This window comes from Zingiber officinale, chromosome 3A (genome assembly GCF_018446385.1).
Source record: "Zingiber officinale cultivar Zhangliang chromosome 3A, Zo_v1.1, whole genome shotgun sequence".
Taxonomy (NCBI): domain Eukaryota; kingdom Viridiplantae; phylum Streptophyta; class Magnoliopsida; order Zingiberales; family Zingiberaceae; genus Zingiber; species Zingiber officinale.
In genome coordinates, this window is record NC_055990.1 from 104620170 (window position 1) to 104637573 (window position 17404).

Below are 17404 nucleotides of genomic sequence, written 5' to 3' on the forward strand. Positions count from 1 at the left end.
AATATAAAAGAAGGGGAGAGGACAATAGGTTGCGATTCCTAATTTAACTTCTAAAGAACACAATAGGTTGTTTAGGAAATGTTCGACACTTGTACAAAATTTTTATACAGTGGAACCGATACGATCTTCCTAGGACCAACCAACAGGAGCAACGCATTTTGAGGAGAAATAGGCATGATCGCTAGGGGGCCGACCGACGGCGACTCCAGCCAAGAAGTCGTACGCTCGGTGGTTGGAGATCCACGCGGTAGGATGCAGCAAGAGAAGGCCGAAGGGCCCGATATCAGCTTTGGCCCCAGTGACTTGGAGGGAGTGGAGATCCCTCACGACGATGGGCTGATCATCCGGGTGGCGAGGTCAAAGGCGATCAACTGGCCGCTCGGCGATGCTACGTCGAGATAGTCAAGTTCGAGACGAGAAGCACTCGGAAGAATCTGCGCTTGGAGGTGAACGCAATCACTGAAAAGCCTCCTACATTGGTATATGAAGAAAAGGAAGAGTTTCATATCCACCCCAGCTGAGCAAAAGCAACCACCTTTATTGCTGCCGACCTGAAGGTGGAGAAGAAGGCAGAGTTGGTCGCCTGCCTTAGACAAAATCACGATATGTTCGCTTGGTCGACACACGAGCTTCCCGGTATCTCCTCGAGCGTGGATCTGCATGAGCTTCATATCCAACCGAACGCTCGGCGGGGAAGCAAAGAAAGAGGGACTTCAGTGGGAGCAAAATTTGATCATCCGGGTGGAGATAGAGAAATTGTTGGAGGCTGGCCATATTAGGGAAGTTCAATTCTTGAGCTGGCTAGACAATGTCGTATTAGTCTCTAAGATAGGAAATAAATAGTGGGTCTGCATCGAGTTCCGTGATTTAAACAAGGTATGCCCGAAGGACTTCTATCCCTTGCCCAAGATAGATCAGTTGGTAGACTTAACTACGGGCTGCGAGCTGATTTGCATGCTTGACGCATACCAAGGGTATCACCAAGTATCGCTCGCCCGCGAGTAGGTTTGTAAACAAGTCGAGCCGAGCTGAGCTTTGGGGTGTTCAAGCTTGTTTGATAAGGTAACCAAGCCGAGCCGAGTCAAACTTAAAATGAACCAAACTTTTGAAATGAGTGTTTAAGCTTGGTTTGATTTATTTTTTATGAGCTTGAGCTTGTTTGAAGCTTGACTTGAGTTTGGTTCATTTAGATGTTATCAAGCTCTCAATTCAATCTTGGCTTGAGCTTGGTTCAAGCTTGGCTTGAGCTTGGTTCGAGCTTAGTTCATTTAGATATTATCAAGCTCTCAATTCAAGCGTGTTTAATTTGATTATTTGAAACTTTTAGTTGTTTGATTGATTATTAAACTTGATAATTTAAATTTATTTATTTATCATATTGAAAAGAGTTTTATTAATGAATATGGTTCGTGAACATTGTTCACGAACATTGTTCACGAACGTTGTTCACGAATATTATTTACGAACGTTGTTCACGAACGTTAACGAGCTGAACACATATGTGTTCAAGCTTGTTTGTTTAGCTTAACGAACTGTTCAAGCTTATTTGTTAATTAATCTTATGTATATTGAACGAACATAAACAAGCTCTTACTAAGCCGAACACCAAGCTTGTTCACAAACGTTTGGTTCATTTACAGCCCTACTCGCGAGGACCAGGAGAAGGTCAGCTTCATTACGATCGACGGAACGTACTGCTACAACGTTATGTCATTCGGACTTAAGAATGTCGGAGCCACTTATCAGAGGCTGATAGGCAAGGTGTTCCGGCGACAGATCGGCCGTAATATGGAGGTATACGTTAACGACATATTAATCAAATCCCTCCGAGCTGCTGCCCTATACGCATATATTGAGGAGACCTGCTGAACACTAAGGGCTTATGGGATAAAGCTGAACCCCGACAAGTGTCTGTTCGATGCAAAGAGTGGTCGCTTCCTGGATTACATCATCACCGAGCGGGACATTGAAGCCAATCTAAGCAAGGTCAGAGCGTTGTAAGACATGTCGTCGCCTCGAAACTTGAAGGAAGCTCAACGGTTGACCGGTCAAATCACGACGTTATCCAGATTCACATCCAAGTCATCCAACCGGAGCCTGCTATTCTTCAAAGTGCTTCGCTGAGCTATGAAATTCCAGTAGGATGCCGAGTGCGATCGGGTATTGGAAGAGCTGAAGGAATATCTTAACTCCCTGTCTATATTAGCCAAGCCAATTGTTGGTGAGCTGATCTGGATCTATTTATCATCCAATGAACATGTCGTTGGATCAGCTCTAGTTAGGCAGAACGGCCAAGAGCAGCAACTTGTATACTTTTTTAGCCATATATTGAAGGATGCAGAGTTTCGCTACACCGGTCTTGAAAAATTAGCTTATATTTTTATTCTCGCTGCTCAGAGGCTTCATCCATACTTCCTAGCGCACACAATCATTGTGCTAACTAACAGTGCCTTGGGACAAGTCCTTCTCAACCCCAAAGCATCAGGAAGACTAATCAATGGACGACCGAGCTAAGCAAATTTGACATTCAATCTCAACCCCAAGCGGCAATCAAGGCTCAGGCCTTGGTGGATTTCGTCATAGAGGTCCAGAATGCCAAGCCGGAGGTGGCATGGAAGATATATGTTGACGGCTCGTCCACTCGGCAAGGCAGCGGAATCGACATATTGTTCATCTCGCCACGAGAAGATCGAATGCAACTTTCTGTTTAGCTGAACTATAGAGCCACTAATAATGAAGCAGAGTATGAGGCATTGATAGCCGACCTGCAGGCAGCCTGACATATGGGAGCCGCTAAAGTCCTGATTCATTTGGACTCTCAGTTGACAACTCAGCAGCTATCCAGGACATTCGAGATAAGTAATGTCCGACTCAGGCTCTATGCGGAGGCCTTCGAGAAGCTGAAGACCAACTTTCAAGAGGTCATTATACAAAAAATCCCCCGATCGGAGAACCAGGCGGCGGACAAGTTGCTAAAATTAGCCAGTTCGTTATCGCAGATTGTCATAGGGCAACTGATCAAACAAGTCTCGCTCGTGGCGCATATCGACCGAATGGAAGGAATAACCTTCCCCAATGATTGGAGAGCTGCCCTGATAGAGTTCTTACGGTCGGGAGCCACACCTGTCGATCCGGAAGAAGCTCGCTTGTTGAAGAAGAGGGTCGGACGGTTCACCTTGATTGGGGACTAGCTTTATAAGAGAGCCTTCTCCAAGCCCCTATTAAAATGTGTCGGATTGGAAGACGTCGAGTACATTCTGCAGGAGGTGAACCAAGGCTCCTGCGGAGGCCATCCGAGCGGTCGTGCGTTAGCTCGAAAGATATTCCTGGCCGGATATTTTTGGTCGACCCTCCAAGAAGTGTTAGGACCTTCGGATAGCGGCTAGAGAGGGGGGGGTGTGAATAGCCGACCTCAAATTATCGTTTTTTCCTACAATTTAGGTTAGCGCAGCGGAAATACAATGTAGAAACGAAAGTGGAGAAGATCAAACCTCAAACACGATAATGTAACGAGGTTCGGAGATGATACTCCTACTCCTCGGCGTGTCCGTAAGGTGGACGAAGCCTATCAATCCGTCGGTGGATGAGACCCCGGATAACCGGCTAATATGAACTCCTTCTGGGTGGAGAAACCTCGCCACAGACTCTTTTACAACAGCAATAAAGGAGTACAAGATAGAGCAAGAAAACAAGAAGAATATGAATGTAACAACACTTTGCTTGCCTTCTTGTCGATTGGAGTTCGATGAAGCAACAACTTCACGATGCCAGCAGCAACTGATCAGCAAACCAGCCGAGGGAAGCTCACACGAAGCTTCAGAAACACAGAGCTCAGCAAAGCTCAGATCGCAAGAGTGAGGAACAAGAAGAAGCACTTTTTCGGCCAGACTCCTGTAGCCCTCGACCTGTTATATAACCTGCGAAGAAGAAGACACATAAACTAGCCGTTGTGTCACAACGGCTAGGGCCTGGACCGATCAGGCACACTCCTGATCAGTCCAGGAGTGTTCTGATCGGTCTGTGGACCGATCAAGACTCAGGTGGATCGGTCCACAGACCAATCCCCCTCTTTCTTCTCCCGATCTTCTTCGCTTCTGTATGATTACTGATCGGTCACCAGATCGATCAGGTAATTCACAGAAACACACTGTTTGGTTACTGATCGGTCACCAGACCGATCGATCGACAGCGTATCCTGGATCGGTCACGGGCCGATCGGTTTAAACTCGGCCAAAACCCTACGGTCACGAGCGAGCTCAAGGCCCTCTCGGACCTAGTCAGGAGAACGAGCTACCGAGCCCTCTCCGGCTTCCCATGTCGGTCCGGAGCGAGCTCACAGGCCCTCTCGGCCTAGTGCGGAGAGCAGCTAGCCCTCTCCGACTTCATCCGGTCAGAGCGAGCTCAGAGCCCTCTCGACTTCCACGTCCGGTTCGGAGAGCAGCTCCAGAGCCCTCTCGGCCTAGTCCAAAGAACGAGCTACAGAGCCCTCTCAGGCTTCGTCCGGTCGAGCGAGCTCCGAGCCCTCTCTGACTTAGTCCGGAGAACGAGCTACCGAGCCCTCTCCGACTTCCACGTCCGGTCCAGAGAACGAGCTCCCGAGCCCTCTCTGACCTAGTCCAGAGAACGAGCTACCGAGCCCTCTCCGACTTCGTCCGGTCCAGAGAACGAGCTCCCGAGCCCTCTCTGACCTAGTCCGGAGAACGAGCTGCCGAGCCCTCTCCGACTTCCCATGCCAAGCTTCCATACTTGGACTTCTCCCGTGCCAAGCTCCCTGCTTGGACTTTTCCGTGCCAAGTCTCCATACTTGGACTTTTCCCGTGCCAAGCTCCCTGCTTGGACTTTTCCTTGCCAAGTCTCCATACTTGGACTTTTCCCGAATCAAGTTAACTCAAGTCGGGTCAACCAGGTCAACCTTGACCGAAGGTTGCACCCACAATCTCCCAAGTTTGTATTCTTGTCAAACATCAAGATACAACTTTTCTATTCTCGTCAAACATCAAAATACAACTCGAGTCAGGTCAACTCGAGTCGGGTCAACCAGGTCAACCTTGACCTAAGGTTGTACCAACAATCTCCCCCTTTTTGATGTTTGACAAAAACCATAATTAAGTTAGGTTAACCCGATAACCTAACTTAGGTTTTCCAATAGTTCTCCCTTGAACATTCTCCCCAAACTCCAATATTCTTACTTGAACATTTTCTAAACATTCTCCCCCTTTTTGACACACATCAAAAAGAGTGAATCAAGGTCAAGAGTTTCTTCCTAATGAAAGTCTCATACCTTTCATTAAAACCCTTAATTTCCCCCTTGATACTAAACACAACAATCAACATAGTGATAATCCCATATCACTCATCCTCAAAAATCGAGTAAAAACTCCCCCTAAAAGTCAACTCCCCTAAAGGTCAACTCCCCCTTGACCATTGCACCAACAATGTCAACAATGTCTTGGAGAGTTTCAATCCTTTAGAAATCTAAAATACAACTTCCACAGCTGAAATTTCAGACAATCAGTCGAAAATCAGCATTTTGGCACGCTCTGATCGGTCACCAGACCGATCAGAACTCCTCTGGATCGGTCACCAGACCGATCAGACTCCCCTGGATCGGTCCAGTGACCGATCCACACTACTCTGGACCGATCAGGCTCTTCTCTGATCGGTCCACCACTCTCTGATAAGAGTTCTGAATTTTTTTTTCTCCCAAAATTCAGAAACCCCTAAAAAATTACAGAAAATTCCAAAATTTGTAAAATTTTGAGGATACATTCCTCATAACATATATTATCATGGAAAAATAGTTTTCTATGAAAATAACTTCCATTTTTTAAATCCTGATACAAAGTTCGAAAAACTTTGAAATAGCTCAAGGTTAATCCATCTTTGTATCAATTTGCTCAATGATGAATGCTATCACTAGAAAAGCTTCATCAAGGTTTTTCAAATCAATTTTGAAATGATTTTAAACCATTCAATTTATGACCACAATCTTAGGGCTACATGTACATGACTTGTACACAAGCTTTCCCTATGATCCTCAATTTCGAATTAGGCTCATCTAGGTACAAGAGCTATGCACCTTGATCCTAACTCATAATCCTAATATCTCACACGCATCTAAGGTGTATCAAACACATCCAAGTCAATTTTGATGTGAGATATGGGTTTAGGTCATCTTAAGCTAAGTTCTCATGCATTTTCTAGACAACAATTTGATTTTCATATCAAATTGAGTTTTTATCCTTAAATCAATTTAATTGATCATAAATGCAAAAGATGATGACATGGCATATAATGATATCATAAGTAAAAACATGTGTCAATGTCATGATGTCATGACATAAAGTATGAAACTTAAATAAGGCATGACATGTAGCTAACCTAAGTATTATCATGACATTTCAAATGATAATAAATTAAATATGATGTCATGACATGGCATATGGCAAATAATATATAAAGGTATAGAAAATACCTAATTCTAGCTTTAGTTGTCATTTTTGATAATTTTGATCATTTTGCCATAAATTCCATATTCCTAAGTCTAATAGACCTAAAATCATATACTAAAGATTTTTAGATCACTATGTGCCAATTAGATTGACCCTAGAGAATTCCTCGAATATGGTTGGCACATGCTAATCACCTTAGGAATAATTTCTTAATCTCATTTTCAAGGCTTGATTACACCTTGAACATTCCTAAAGTGCCACCTTTTTCCATGATTAGGTTAACTACCTATTCAATTAAGGTTGGCACACCCTAATTCATCTAGCGTGATGGAATCACGCTCCTAGGAACCCTATTTGAGCTCATTGGGTTCACTAAATATTCACTAGGGATGACTTTCCTAGCAACCCTCCTAATGGCCCTCCTAGGCTTTAAAGCCTTGGTCATTTGAGACTCATCAAGATCAACTCTAGGGGTGACTCCCCTTGTGACCTTGTTGATGGTCTTCCTAGCCCTAGGTTTTGTTCCATAATCGAATGGAACATTATGGTAAGTGGGCTTGACCACTTGAGACTTAGGTTTGTGACTCAAACCTCTCATGTCCTTGGGCTTTTGTTTTTGACCCTTAGACCCTAGAGTTGACTTCTCCACTTACTGGTCTTTTCATCAAAGTCTTGACCTCAAGACTTGATTTTCCTTCTCTAATACCTCAAGTTTTAATTTGTCATTTTTCTTTGAGGTATTCCTAGGCATATGTCTAGTTGTTTTGGGATTTCTACCTAGGTTCTCCTTAGCCTTAGATGAGTTAACTCTAGGGTTAGCATTTCTAGAATTGTCCTTACCTAGGCTAACATGTTTGGCACCTAAGCACATGTATTGATTTCTATTGTTATCATGCCTATCTTTATTGACAATTGCAACAAAACTACTATTAACATGTGTCTTATTCAAATTGCAAGAATGTGCCTTAAAGGTTACCTTAGGGTTTGCCTTAGCTCCCCCTATCAATGTGCTCGGTCTCTTGTCCTTGTGAGGTTGCCTCCCCCTCGGACACTGGCTCCTATAGTGTCCCCTTTGCTTGCATTGGAAACACACCACGTGCTCCTTGCCCTTGCGTATCGGGACTCCGGCTTCCTTGACCTTTGGCGCCGGTGGAGTCTTCCTAATCCTCTTTGGACATTTACTCTTGTAATGCCCAAATTCCCTACACTCAAAGGACATTATATGTAATTTACTTGAAAGTGAATTGCTTGAGTTACCTAGGGTTGAGGATGGTTGTTTGCTTTCTTCTTCATCCCTTCCGGAAGTAGAGGCTTCTTCTTCTTGCTCCAATCTTGAAGAAGAACTCTCCTCCTCCTCTTCCTTAGATGTTGAGTAGCCCTCAACTTCTAATTCCTTTCCTCCATGATGTGAGCTACTTGGCTCACTTGACTCCTCTTCATGACTTGAAGTGGAGCTCTCCTCATGGAACTTAGCCAAGTTGTTCCATAATTCCTTGGCATTGTTGTATCCACCTATCTTGCACAACATTTCATTAGGTAATGAAAATTCAAGAATTTTCGTTACCTCATCATTGATCATGGATTGGTGGATTTGTTCCTTTGTCCACTTCTTCTTCTCGAGATGTTCTCCCTTTTTATCCACCGGAGGAGTAAAACTTACTCGTACACAATTCCAATTCACTAGGTTAGTCATAAGAAAATACTTCATTCTTACCTTCCAATACGCGAAGTCGTCGCGATCGTAGAAGGGTGGAATCGTGATGTCTTCTCCAAGTAGATCCATTCTCTAGCTTGTGCTCCCTCGGGTGTTAATCCGACGAAGAGCAACCTTGCTCTGATACCACTTGTTAGGACCTTCGGATAGCGGCTAGAGAGGGGGGGTGTGAATAGCCGACCTCAAATTATCGTTTCTTCCTACAATTTAGGTTAGCGCAGCGGAAATTCAATGTAGAAACGAAAGTGGAGAAGATCAAACCTCAAACACGATGATGTAACGAGGTTCGGAGATAATACTCCTACACCTCGGCGTGTCCGTAAGGTGGACAAAGCCTATCAATCCGTCGGTGGATGAGACCCTGGATAACCGGCTAATATGAACTCCTTCTGGGTGGAGAAACCTCGCCACAGACTCTTTTGCAACAGCAATAAAGGAGTACAAGATAGAGCAAGAAAACAAGAAGAATATGAATATAACAACACTTTGCTTGCCTTCTTGTCGACTGGAGTTCGATGAAGCAACAACTTCACGATGCCAGCAGCAACTGATCAGCAAACCAGCAGAGGGAAGCTCACACGAAGCTTCAGAAACACAGAGCTCAGCAAAGCTCAGATCGCAAGAGTGAGGAACAAGAAGAAGCACTTTTTCGGCCAGACTCCTGTAGCCCTCGACCTGTTATATAACCTACGAAGAAGAAGACACATAAACTAGCCGTTGTGTCACAACGGCTAGGGCCTGGACCGATCAGGCACACTCCTGATCGGTCCAGGAGTGTGGATCGGTCCACAGACCGATCCCCCTCTTTCTTCTCCCGATTTTCTTCGCTTCTGTATGATTACTGATTGGTCACCAGACCGATCAAGTAATTCCAAACTGCTTTTTAGTTCTTGATCGGTCACGGGCCGATCGATCAACAACGTATCCTTTGGATCGGTCACGGGCCGATCCGGTTTAAACTCGACCCTAAACCCTACGGTCACGAGCGAGCTACAGGGCCCTCTCGGACCTAGTCAGGAGAACGAGCTCTGAGCCCTCTCCGACTTCCCATGTCCGGTCCGAGGCGAGCTACAGGCCCTCTCGGCCTGAGTCGGAGAGCGAGCTGCAGGCCCTCTCGACTTCATCCGGTCGAGAGCTCTGAGCCCTCTCGGCCTAGTCAGGAGAGCGAGCTCTGGGCCCTCTCCGGCTTGTGCGGTCCGAGAGAGCTCCGGGCCCTCTCGACTTAGTCAGGAGGCAGCTCAGAGCCCTCTCCGACTTCCACGTCTGTTCGGAGAGCGGCTCCGAGCCCTCTCGGCCTAGTCAAGAACTAGCTACCGAGGCCCTCTCGACTTGTTCGGTCCAGGAGAATGAGCTCCAGGCCCTCTCGGCCTAGTCAGGAGAGCGAGCTCTGAGCCCTCTCCGACTTCCACGTCCGGTCCGGAGAGCAGGCTCCAGGGCCCTCTCGGCCTAGTCCGAGCGAGCTACAGGCCCTCTCGACCGTCAGATCAGAGAGCAGGCTCCAGGCCCTCTCGGCCTAGTCCGGAGAACGAGCTACCGAGCCCTCTCCGACTTCCCATGCCAAGCTTCCATACTTGGACTTCTCCCGTGCCAAGCTCCTTGCTTGGACTTTTCCGTGCCAAGTCTCCATACTTGGACTTTTCCCGTGCCAAGCTCCCTGCTTAGACTTTTCCGTGCCAAGTCTCCATACTTGGACTTTTCCCGAATCAAGTTAACTCAAGTCGGGTCAACCAGGTCAACCTTGACTGAAGGTTGCACCCACAATCTCCCAAGTTTGTATTCTTGTCAAACATCAAGATACAACTTTTCTATTCTCGTCAAACATCAAAATACAACTCGAGTCAGGTCAACTCGAGTTGGGTCATCCAGGTCAACCTTGACCTAAGGTTGCACCAACAAGAAGATGGCGCTCGGTTGGTGACCATCTGCTTATCTTGTCAGAAGTATCACAACCTTCCTCACTGACCGACCGAGGAAATGAAGGCATTCATGGTATCTTGCCCGTTCGACCAATGAGGCATGTGTTGGATCGAGACCACGCTAAAGGGGGGTGAATAACACTCGTGGCTTTCACGCATTTCGTAATCATAAATTCGATGAATAAAGCAGCGGAAATAAAATCAAACACACAGAAAGACCCAAGTGTTTACTTGGTTCGGAGCCTTGGGCGACTCCTACTCTAAGGCCCGCGATCGTTGTTCGCTTTTGGTGGGCAACAACTATATAGCGCAAAAGTGTACAAGAGTATTACAATTTAACAATATTGAAAACTTATACCGACAACAAGAAATCTTAAAACTGAAGCTCCGGGTCATCGGTGGCTTGTCGTAGCTTAGCCGAAACGTCTCGTTACCAGTTTGTTGAAGACAGATGGCTTTTCAAGTAATCTTTGAAGTGTTGCTCGAGACAGCCTTTTATAGGTCGCTGAGGGCGCCTCCAATGCCCCATGGAGGCGCCTTAAATCAAAATTCTATCCCGAGTTGACCGTTACGATAAGCCTTCGTGTCGCTGCTGTTTTTCCGCCTGGAGGCACCTCCATCACTAGTCCAAGGAGACTTCAAGCCAGAGTCCAGGGCGCCTCAACTGTCCTTGAGGGCACCTCCAAGCTCGCTGCTGAGCCAGCCCACTTTGCACCCGAGGCGCCTCCAAGCTCCATGGAGGCGCCTCGGATACTGTTCATCATAGGCATACCTTGTTATTTTGACCCTGCAAGACATGTTAGTCCAAAAAATAAACACATATCCTGTAAAAAAAAGTTAGCACATAATAATAACATAATTATAAACATTTGACAGTCACTGGACTACCCGGTTCTGACTTCGGATTTCCAACTGGAAACCCTAGGTCGAACTGACGCCTACTGTTCTCTCTTTCGGGGAACGCGTCCTCACCTACTCCACCCAGAAGAGCATACTTGATGTCAGTCCGGTCCTCCAGACCGACTGGACTTTTTAGCCACCTAGGGTTACCACCCCCTAGGGTTTTTAGCCACCTAGGGTTACCACCCCCTAGGACCTAAGGTTGCTACCCCTTAGGGTTTTCCTCCACCTAGGATTACCATCCCTTAGGACCTAAGGTTGTCGTCCCTTAGGATTTTCCTCCACATAGGGTTACCACCCCCTAGAGTTTTCCATCAACCTAACCTCAGTTAGGACTTTTACCTAAGCACACTTAGGACTTTCCTACATAACTCAATCAACATATCAGATAACAAAATAACTTAACTTTGAACCATTTGGCATAATCAAAACACATGTTTGATCGTCGGATGCTTCCCGCACCAACAGTATGGATATCGTTGGGGCATTCCCCATGGTGGTCGGACAATGAAAATTTCTACTTGCCGCGGTCGATTACTTCTCGAAGTGGGAGCCGCTTGCAAGAATAACCGAGCATATGATCATCAAGTTTGTTTGGCAGAACATTATATGCTGGTTCGGCATCCCACGCCGGCTTGTATCAGATAATAGGAGGCAATTCGTCGGTCAGTGGCTCAAAGAGTGGTGCGAGGGCTATGACATCCAACAGGTCTTCACCTCTATGGCCTACCCCCAGAGCAACAGACAAGCCAAAGTCGCCAATCGGGAGATCCTCAGAGTTCTACACGCTCAACTCGACCACATCGGAGGAAGCCGGGTCGACGAGCTCCCTAGTGTATTGTGGGCCCTTCGCACGACCTCGAAGGAGCCGACCGGCGTAACCCTCTTCTACTTGGTATACGACAGTGAAGCAGTCATCCCCGTGGAGGTCGGAGTAGAATATGATCGGGTGCAGTACTACGATGAAGGAAACGTCGAACGAAGGCTTATGGAGCTCGACTTGGTGGATGAAACGCGGGCGAAAGCAGCTGTTCGGCTCACGGCGTATCAACAACGGATGAAGCAAAACTACAACCAGAGGGTAATCCCAAGGTCCTTTCAGGCCGGCAATCTCGTATGGAAGAAAGTGAAGTTGGTCGGTGACATCACCAAACTCAAAGCCCCATGGGCGGGACCTTTTATGTAAAATACCGAAAATAGGCAAATATTGATAAGGAAATTTTTCAGAATTTTTGGAAATTTTTCGGAACGCGTACGGACGAGTTAACGGGTACAAAAAAAAAATGGGGCCCAGAAAAGCCTGTTTAGGTTACCCCGTTTAAGCGATGAAATGTTTATATTTACATTTCATTTTCTTTATTTTCTTTTATTTTCTCTTTTCTTTTCTTTCCGCTGTTCTCTCTTCTTCTCCACGCGGCCGACGCCGATCCCGAGCCCTAACCATCGGCCACGGCAGTTCCTCCTCCTTCTATTTCTTCTCCTCCGCGCGGTGCCAAAACCTCATTTTTCCCCTCCGCTGCCGAGTATTTCCCTTCGTTTCCCTTCCCCATCTCCACACCAGCGACGCCGGTTCACAGCCCAAGCGCCGACATTCGAGCCCTAGCCGCCGTCGTCGCCTGGAGCAGTGCCACCGACCTCCCTCTGGACCGGAGCAACGCCAACCGTGCCCGAGATTGGGTTGTGCCGCCGCCGAGTTTGCTTCGCCGCCACCGACCCAGCGCTGCCGCCGGCCTTCCTCAGCCCTAGAGCCTTCCCTCCTATCGTCGAGCAGAGCCTCTGCCCTAGCGACGATAGCCGGCCACCAGGTTCTGCCGAGCACTAAATTTCCACCGACGGGTTCTTTCTTCACTCATCGCAGCAACCATTTCAACTTTGGTTTCGGCTCCGAGAGAAAGAGTCTCTCCAGCATTTAGTAGTGGGTTTTCCGGATCATGAGCCAATAGTAGAGTGTTATTGGTTAGATGCACAATTTGCCAAAGAGGAAGACATTGGCACCGCTTTAGGTAAGACATGGTTGATATTAGATTTTTGTAAGTGATGTTGTGCAAATTGGCGTAGTTTGTTTTGGCAGTAACATCTCTTAGGGTTGATCACTTTGCTCTACAGCAGATCCTATCCGACAGTGACCTAATAGTTGGGCATTCAGTTTTGGGGCTTGTTGATTTATTGCAGCGATCTTGCTTCAGTTGAGGATTGAAAGAAGGAGGTTACTAAGGTTAGTTTCCATGTTGAGCACTAATCCGATCAATGAATATTGTGGAGTTGGTTATGAAGTGATTTAGGTACGTTTTGATTCATGGTAAATTATAGTTCATGTTTCAAACTTGATATTAGTTAGGTATTATGATTTTGTTGTAGGTGGGTTATACTCGATGGTTAGGTTGGTTATGGTTTTATCCTAATTTAACCTTAAAGATTTTATTTAGCCATTCATTTGAATATTAGCTAAATAAAAAATATATATATTGGTGACACAGGACTTTGACGCGAGACGAGTATCTCGGAGTCAGATTTGGACCATTTTATCGGAGGCGGGGTACTTTTGACTTATGTCATTTGATATACATAGTAGTGAATATAACAAGTTACATTAATTATGTTTCTTATTTGTTCCGGTTAATCACTACCCGATACTTATTACATGATTGATTGATTGCTTGTTTTGCATCTCATGTATTCCTTACCTGTTGATACATGCTTATAGGGGTAGTGATATACCATGCTTCACCATGTTCAGGACCTAGGTTTTATACCTTCTGTGTACCTTTGATTTGATTTGATTCGTTGACCTATGATGCACTTTTATATATATATGGATTAGATCAGGATATTTTGTGGTTAGTGCCATGCACCATTTGCATGATTGCATGTTGTGCGATAGTTCGCTCCATTATTGTTGAGCACATCGCCAGTTACATGGATCTGCACACACCACCACTCATGGGTTAGTGGTCGATTCAGACAGAGTGTGTTGCAGCAGGGACTCTGTTAGGCACCGTTGGTCCGCTCATGGGTAGCGTAATGCAACGTGTTATCCGGCAGGGATTCCTCCCCGTCATTGTGTACTGGGAGATGAGAGCATTGCGCTCCCCCATTTATGATTTGGGGTAGGAGGATAGGTGTACTCCGACAGCATCCCGTCCACTCGGTCACTCATCAGGAGTAGTGACGACAGAGTGCACGGTTGTCACAGCCCTACCCACTCGGCCTCACTATTGGGTGTGAGATGATCGGCTGGCGTCAGGGGTGACCAGGACGCATCATTGGCATCATATACATGATGCATTTATTGCTTGTGTTTGTGTTTGCTGCATTTATATGCTGCATATTGTTTGGATACCTATGTTTGACATGCATACAGGATTTCTATACCACTCAGACTGTTTGACCTTATACCCAAGTTCTGGTTAGTACAGTTTCTCTCCTGTTTACTTCAGATGCATTTTTATCTTTCTTATATCAGGAGACTGTACGCATGATTAGTGCTAGGTGTTATTTCCCTACTTTGTATATCAGTTGTACCTGCTGAGTGTTGGACTCACCCCGCCTCCATTGTTGTTATTTTCCAGGTTGATGCTGTCAGGAGAGAGTTCCAGTTGCTAGTCCCCTGCAGACCACGAGGACCTATTGATCTTTTGGTTTTCTTCTTTATTAGACTATGTTTTGAACTTGTTATGTTTTGGATTGTTTTACTTATGGATCTTGTATGGATTCTTATCGTTGATGAACTTTGTTGTGGTTTGGTTATGTTTTACTCCATGCCTGCCTGGACGGCAGAAGAGGTGAGTTTGTCGGATTTGAGCTTTACGAGTGTAGTGGAGTAGGGTTGATTTCGAGTCAGAGTATTATTCTTCCGTTTACTTGTTATATAAACTGCGTGGAATGTCTGTGTATTATATTTTATTTCTGCTATTATTCCAGCCGCATGTGGCTGAGGTATGTGGATATGTAGAAAGTTTCAGATTGTCTGCCGTACAGGGGAGATGCTGCCGAAATTTCTTCGGACAGGGACTCCTCCGGGGCGTGACATTTTAAGATAGTGCAAAAGCTCCATTCGGGCGTCTACTACCTGGAGGATGAAGAGGGAAGGCAGCTTGAGAGGCCATGGAGCGCGAATCTTCTTCAACCCTACAGGGCCAGATGAGAGGTGCGCGAGTGAATACATATATTTTTGTATGTTTCCCGAACGCAGGGTAAAATATGAATAAAAAGTGAAGGCCTCTTGAAATGCATCTCCATCAACGATCCAACGACGACCTTAAACTCTTGTCTCCATCAATGGTCGAGCGGCGACCTTAAAATTGAGTTGTCATCAATGGTTGAGTGACGACCTTAAACTCTTATATCCATCGACAGTCGAGCGACAACCTTAAACTCTAGTTTACATCAACGATCGAGCGACGACCTTAAACCCGTGTCTACACCAACGGTCGAATGACGACCTTAAACTCTAGTCCCCACCAACCGTCGAACAATGACCTTAAACTCTAGTCTCCACCAACGGTCAAGCGGCGACCTTAAACTCTAGTCTACATCAATGGTCAAGTGATGACCTTAAACTTGGGTCTACATCAACAGTCGAGCGGCGACCTTAAACCCAGGACCACCTCAATGGTCGAGCGACGACCTTAAACCCCAATGTTCGCTTAATCTTCCTCAACGGTCGAGCAGCGACCCTAAACCCTTAGCTCAGTGAGCGGGCAAGCGTCGATGAATAGTCGATCGTAAACCTGGGCTACTTAAAAGATAGAAATCTTCAGAATACAGTGATCGCTCGGGACTATTCTTCAAAATACTCTCAGGGCCGATCGGAAGGTCGTAGAATCATAATGGAACTCTGAAGGCAAAAAGGTCGATCGGTTCGATAGATTAGTCACAGACGATCGGAGAAGTCATGAGGTCATGAGTTGCAATGCTTAAAAGATGAGTTCAAAACAAACAAATACAAGGAGATAAAGCTTGGTCAGACGGACAAGCATTCATTAAAACTTCAGAAATTTTACAAGAACTCTCGACCTCACTCAAGGTAGTCTAAGGCGTCGTCAGGCAGCAATGCGGTAAGTTTGTCGCGGCTGATGATATTATTGGTCAAAGCTGCTGACAGGTAGCCACCCTCTCTGAGCTAGTTGATCGTCCCGTCGATCACCAGGTCGAATAGGAGGAGTGCCCGGTCGATAATTTTGTCATTGAATGCATCCGAGCGGATGTAATTTTTCTTCATAGTCTCAAATCGATTAGCCTCGACATCTTGATATGTCTTTAAAACTGCTCGGGAGGCCTCCAGCTCGTCTATCGTGGTGGTCAGTGCATTATATTTGGCGGCAAGTTGGTTGTGAAGGGCAGCTTCTTCGGCTGACCGACTCTTCCGCTCAGTGACTAGAAAATCCTCAACTTCCTTGAGTTTCTGGGCGAGAGCCTGGGCCTCCTTATTCTTCAGTTCGAGGTCTTCGATGGCCCGATTCTTCCTCGCATTGGTCGACTCGATCTTGTTGTTGAAGGTGGTGACCTGCTTATTGAGCTTAGCTAGTAGAGTGGACTGCCCTGAACTCTTGTCCCGTTCGACCTCGAGTAGTTTGGTGCTCTTCTCCAGATCGGCTCGCAGTTTAGCCACCTCGTCGTTTGTCTGCTCTTGAGCGGCGGAGGATTGGCCGCTTGACGCCTTCATCTTCTTCACTTCCTCCTCCAAAAATGCAAGTCTTTGGCACATGACCAGACTCTCCACCCAGTACTGCAAACAACAAAGTGAATATAGGCGTCGATCGGAAATAAACTATGAAAATGCAAAACTTACCCCAGTAGACATCTGGGGGTGGTTGTCTGCGAGCGCCCTCGGAGGCATCATCGCTGCGCGGGCCCGTGCATCAACCCATATTTGAGCGAGTGACTCTTGGATGATGATTTGGTGCTCGAGAGCTCGGGATGCAACGCCTACCAACTCGTGCCACTCTTCGATCGACAGGTGAAGAATTGTCGTAATATGGTGTTGACCACTCGGGGTTGATTGTGCAGAAGTAGCTCATCCGGACGGTCGGGATGAAGACGCCAGACGAATGTCAGACTTCTTGGCCTTCGATTTTAGTGGCAGGAAGGCCACTAGCAGCGCGCAGACAGTTCCTTATGGAAAACCAGAGAGGGAAGGAGTCCGATCTGACGACTCAGGAGCAGTGGACTCTTGGACGGGAGCGGAGGTCGACGTCTCAACCCGTTTGACGGACCGTACCCCCGAAGTGGCGGAGCGTGATGAAGGCTCCGCCCGATGCCTCTTGCGCCTTATCAGTGGCTCGGCTGAGGAGGCTGAGCCCAAAGCCCCCTCAACTTCAACGACCGGAAGCCGTTCGGAAGGAGGTTGTGAGCCACCAGTCGCTCCACCACTCGCCAAGGTTGGAGCCGCCTCACTCTCATCTTGGGGATCTTCTTGGGAG

General features: G+C 46.6%; 1 protein-coding gene across 1 annotated transcript; it reads left to right on the forward strand.

The window, feature by feature from the left end:
• Positions 1-11559: 11559 nt before the first annotated feature.
• LOC122050551 lies at positions 11560-12168 on the forward strand. Its single transcript, XM_042611446.1, has one exon. The coding sequence runs from the start codon at positions 11560-11562 to the stop codon at positions 12166-12168; it is 609 nt and encodes a 202-aa protein (XP_042467380.1).
• The last annotated feature ends 5236 nt before the right edge of the window (positions 12169-17404 follow it).

Excerpts from the sequence above, each read along its gene's own strand:
- LOC122050551 (XM_042611446.1), top strand. The coding sequence starts at position 11,560 with ATGATCATCAAGTTTGTTTGGCAGAACATTATATGCTGGTTCGGCATC.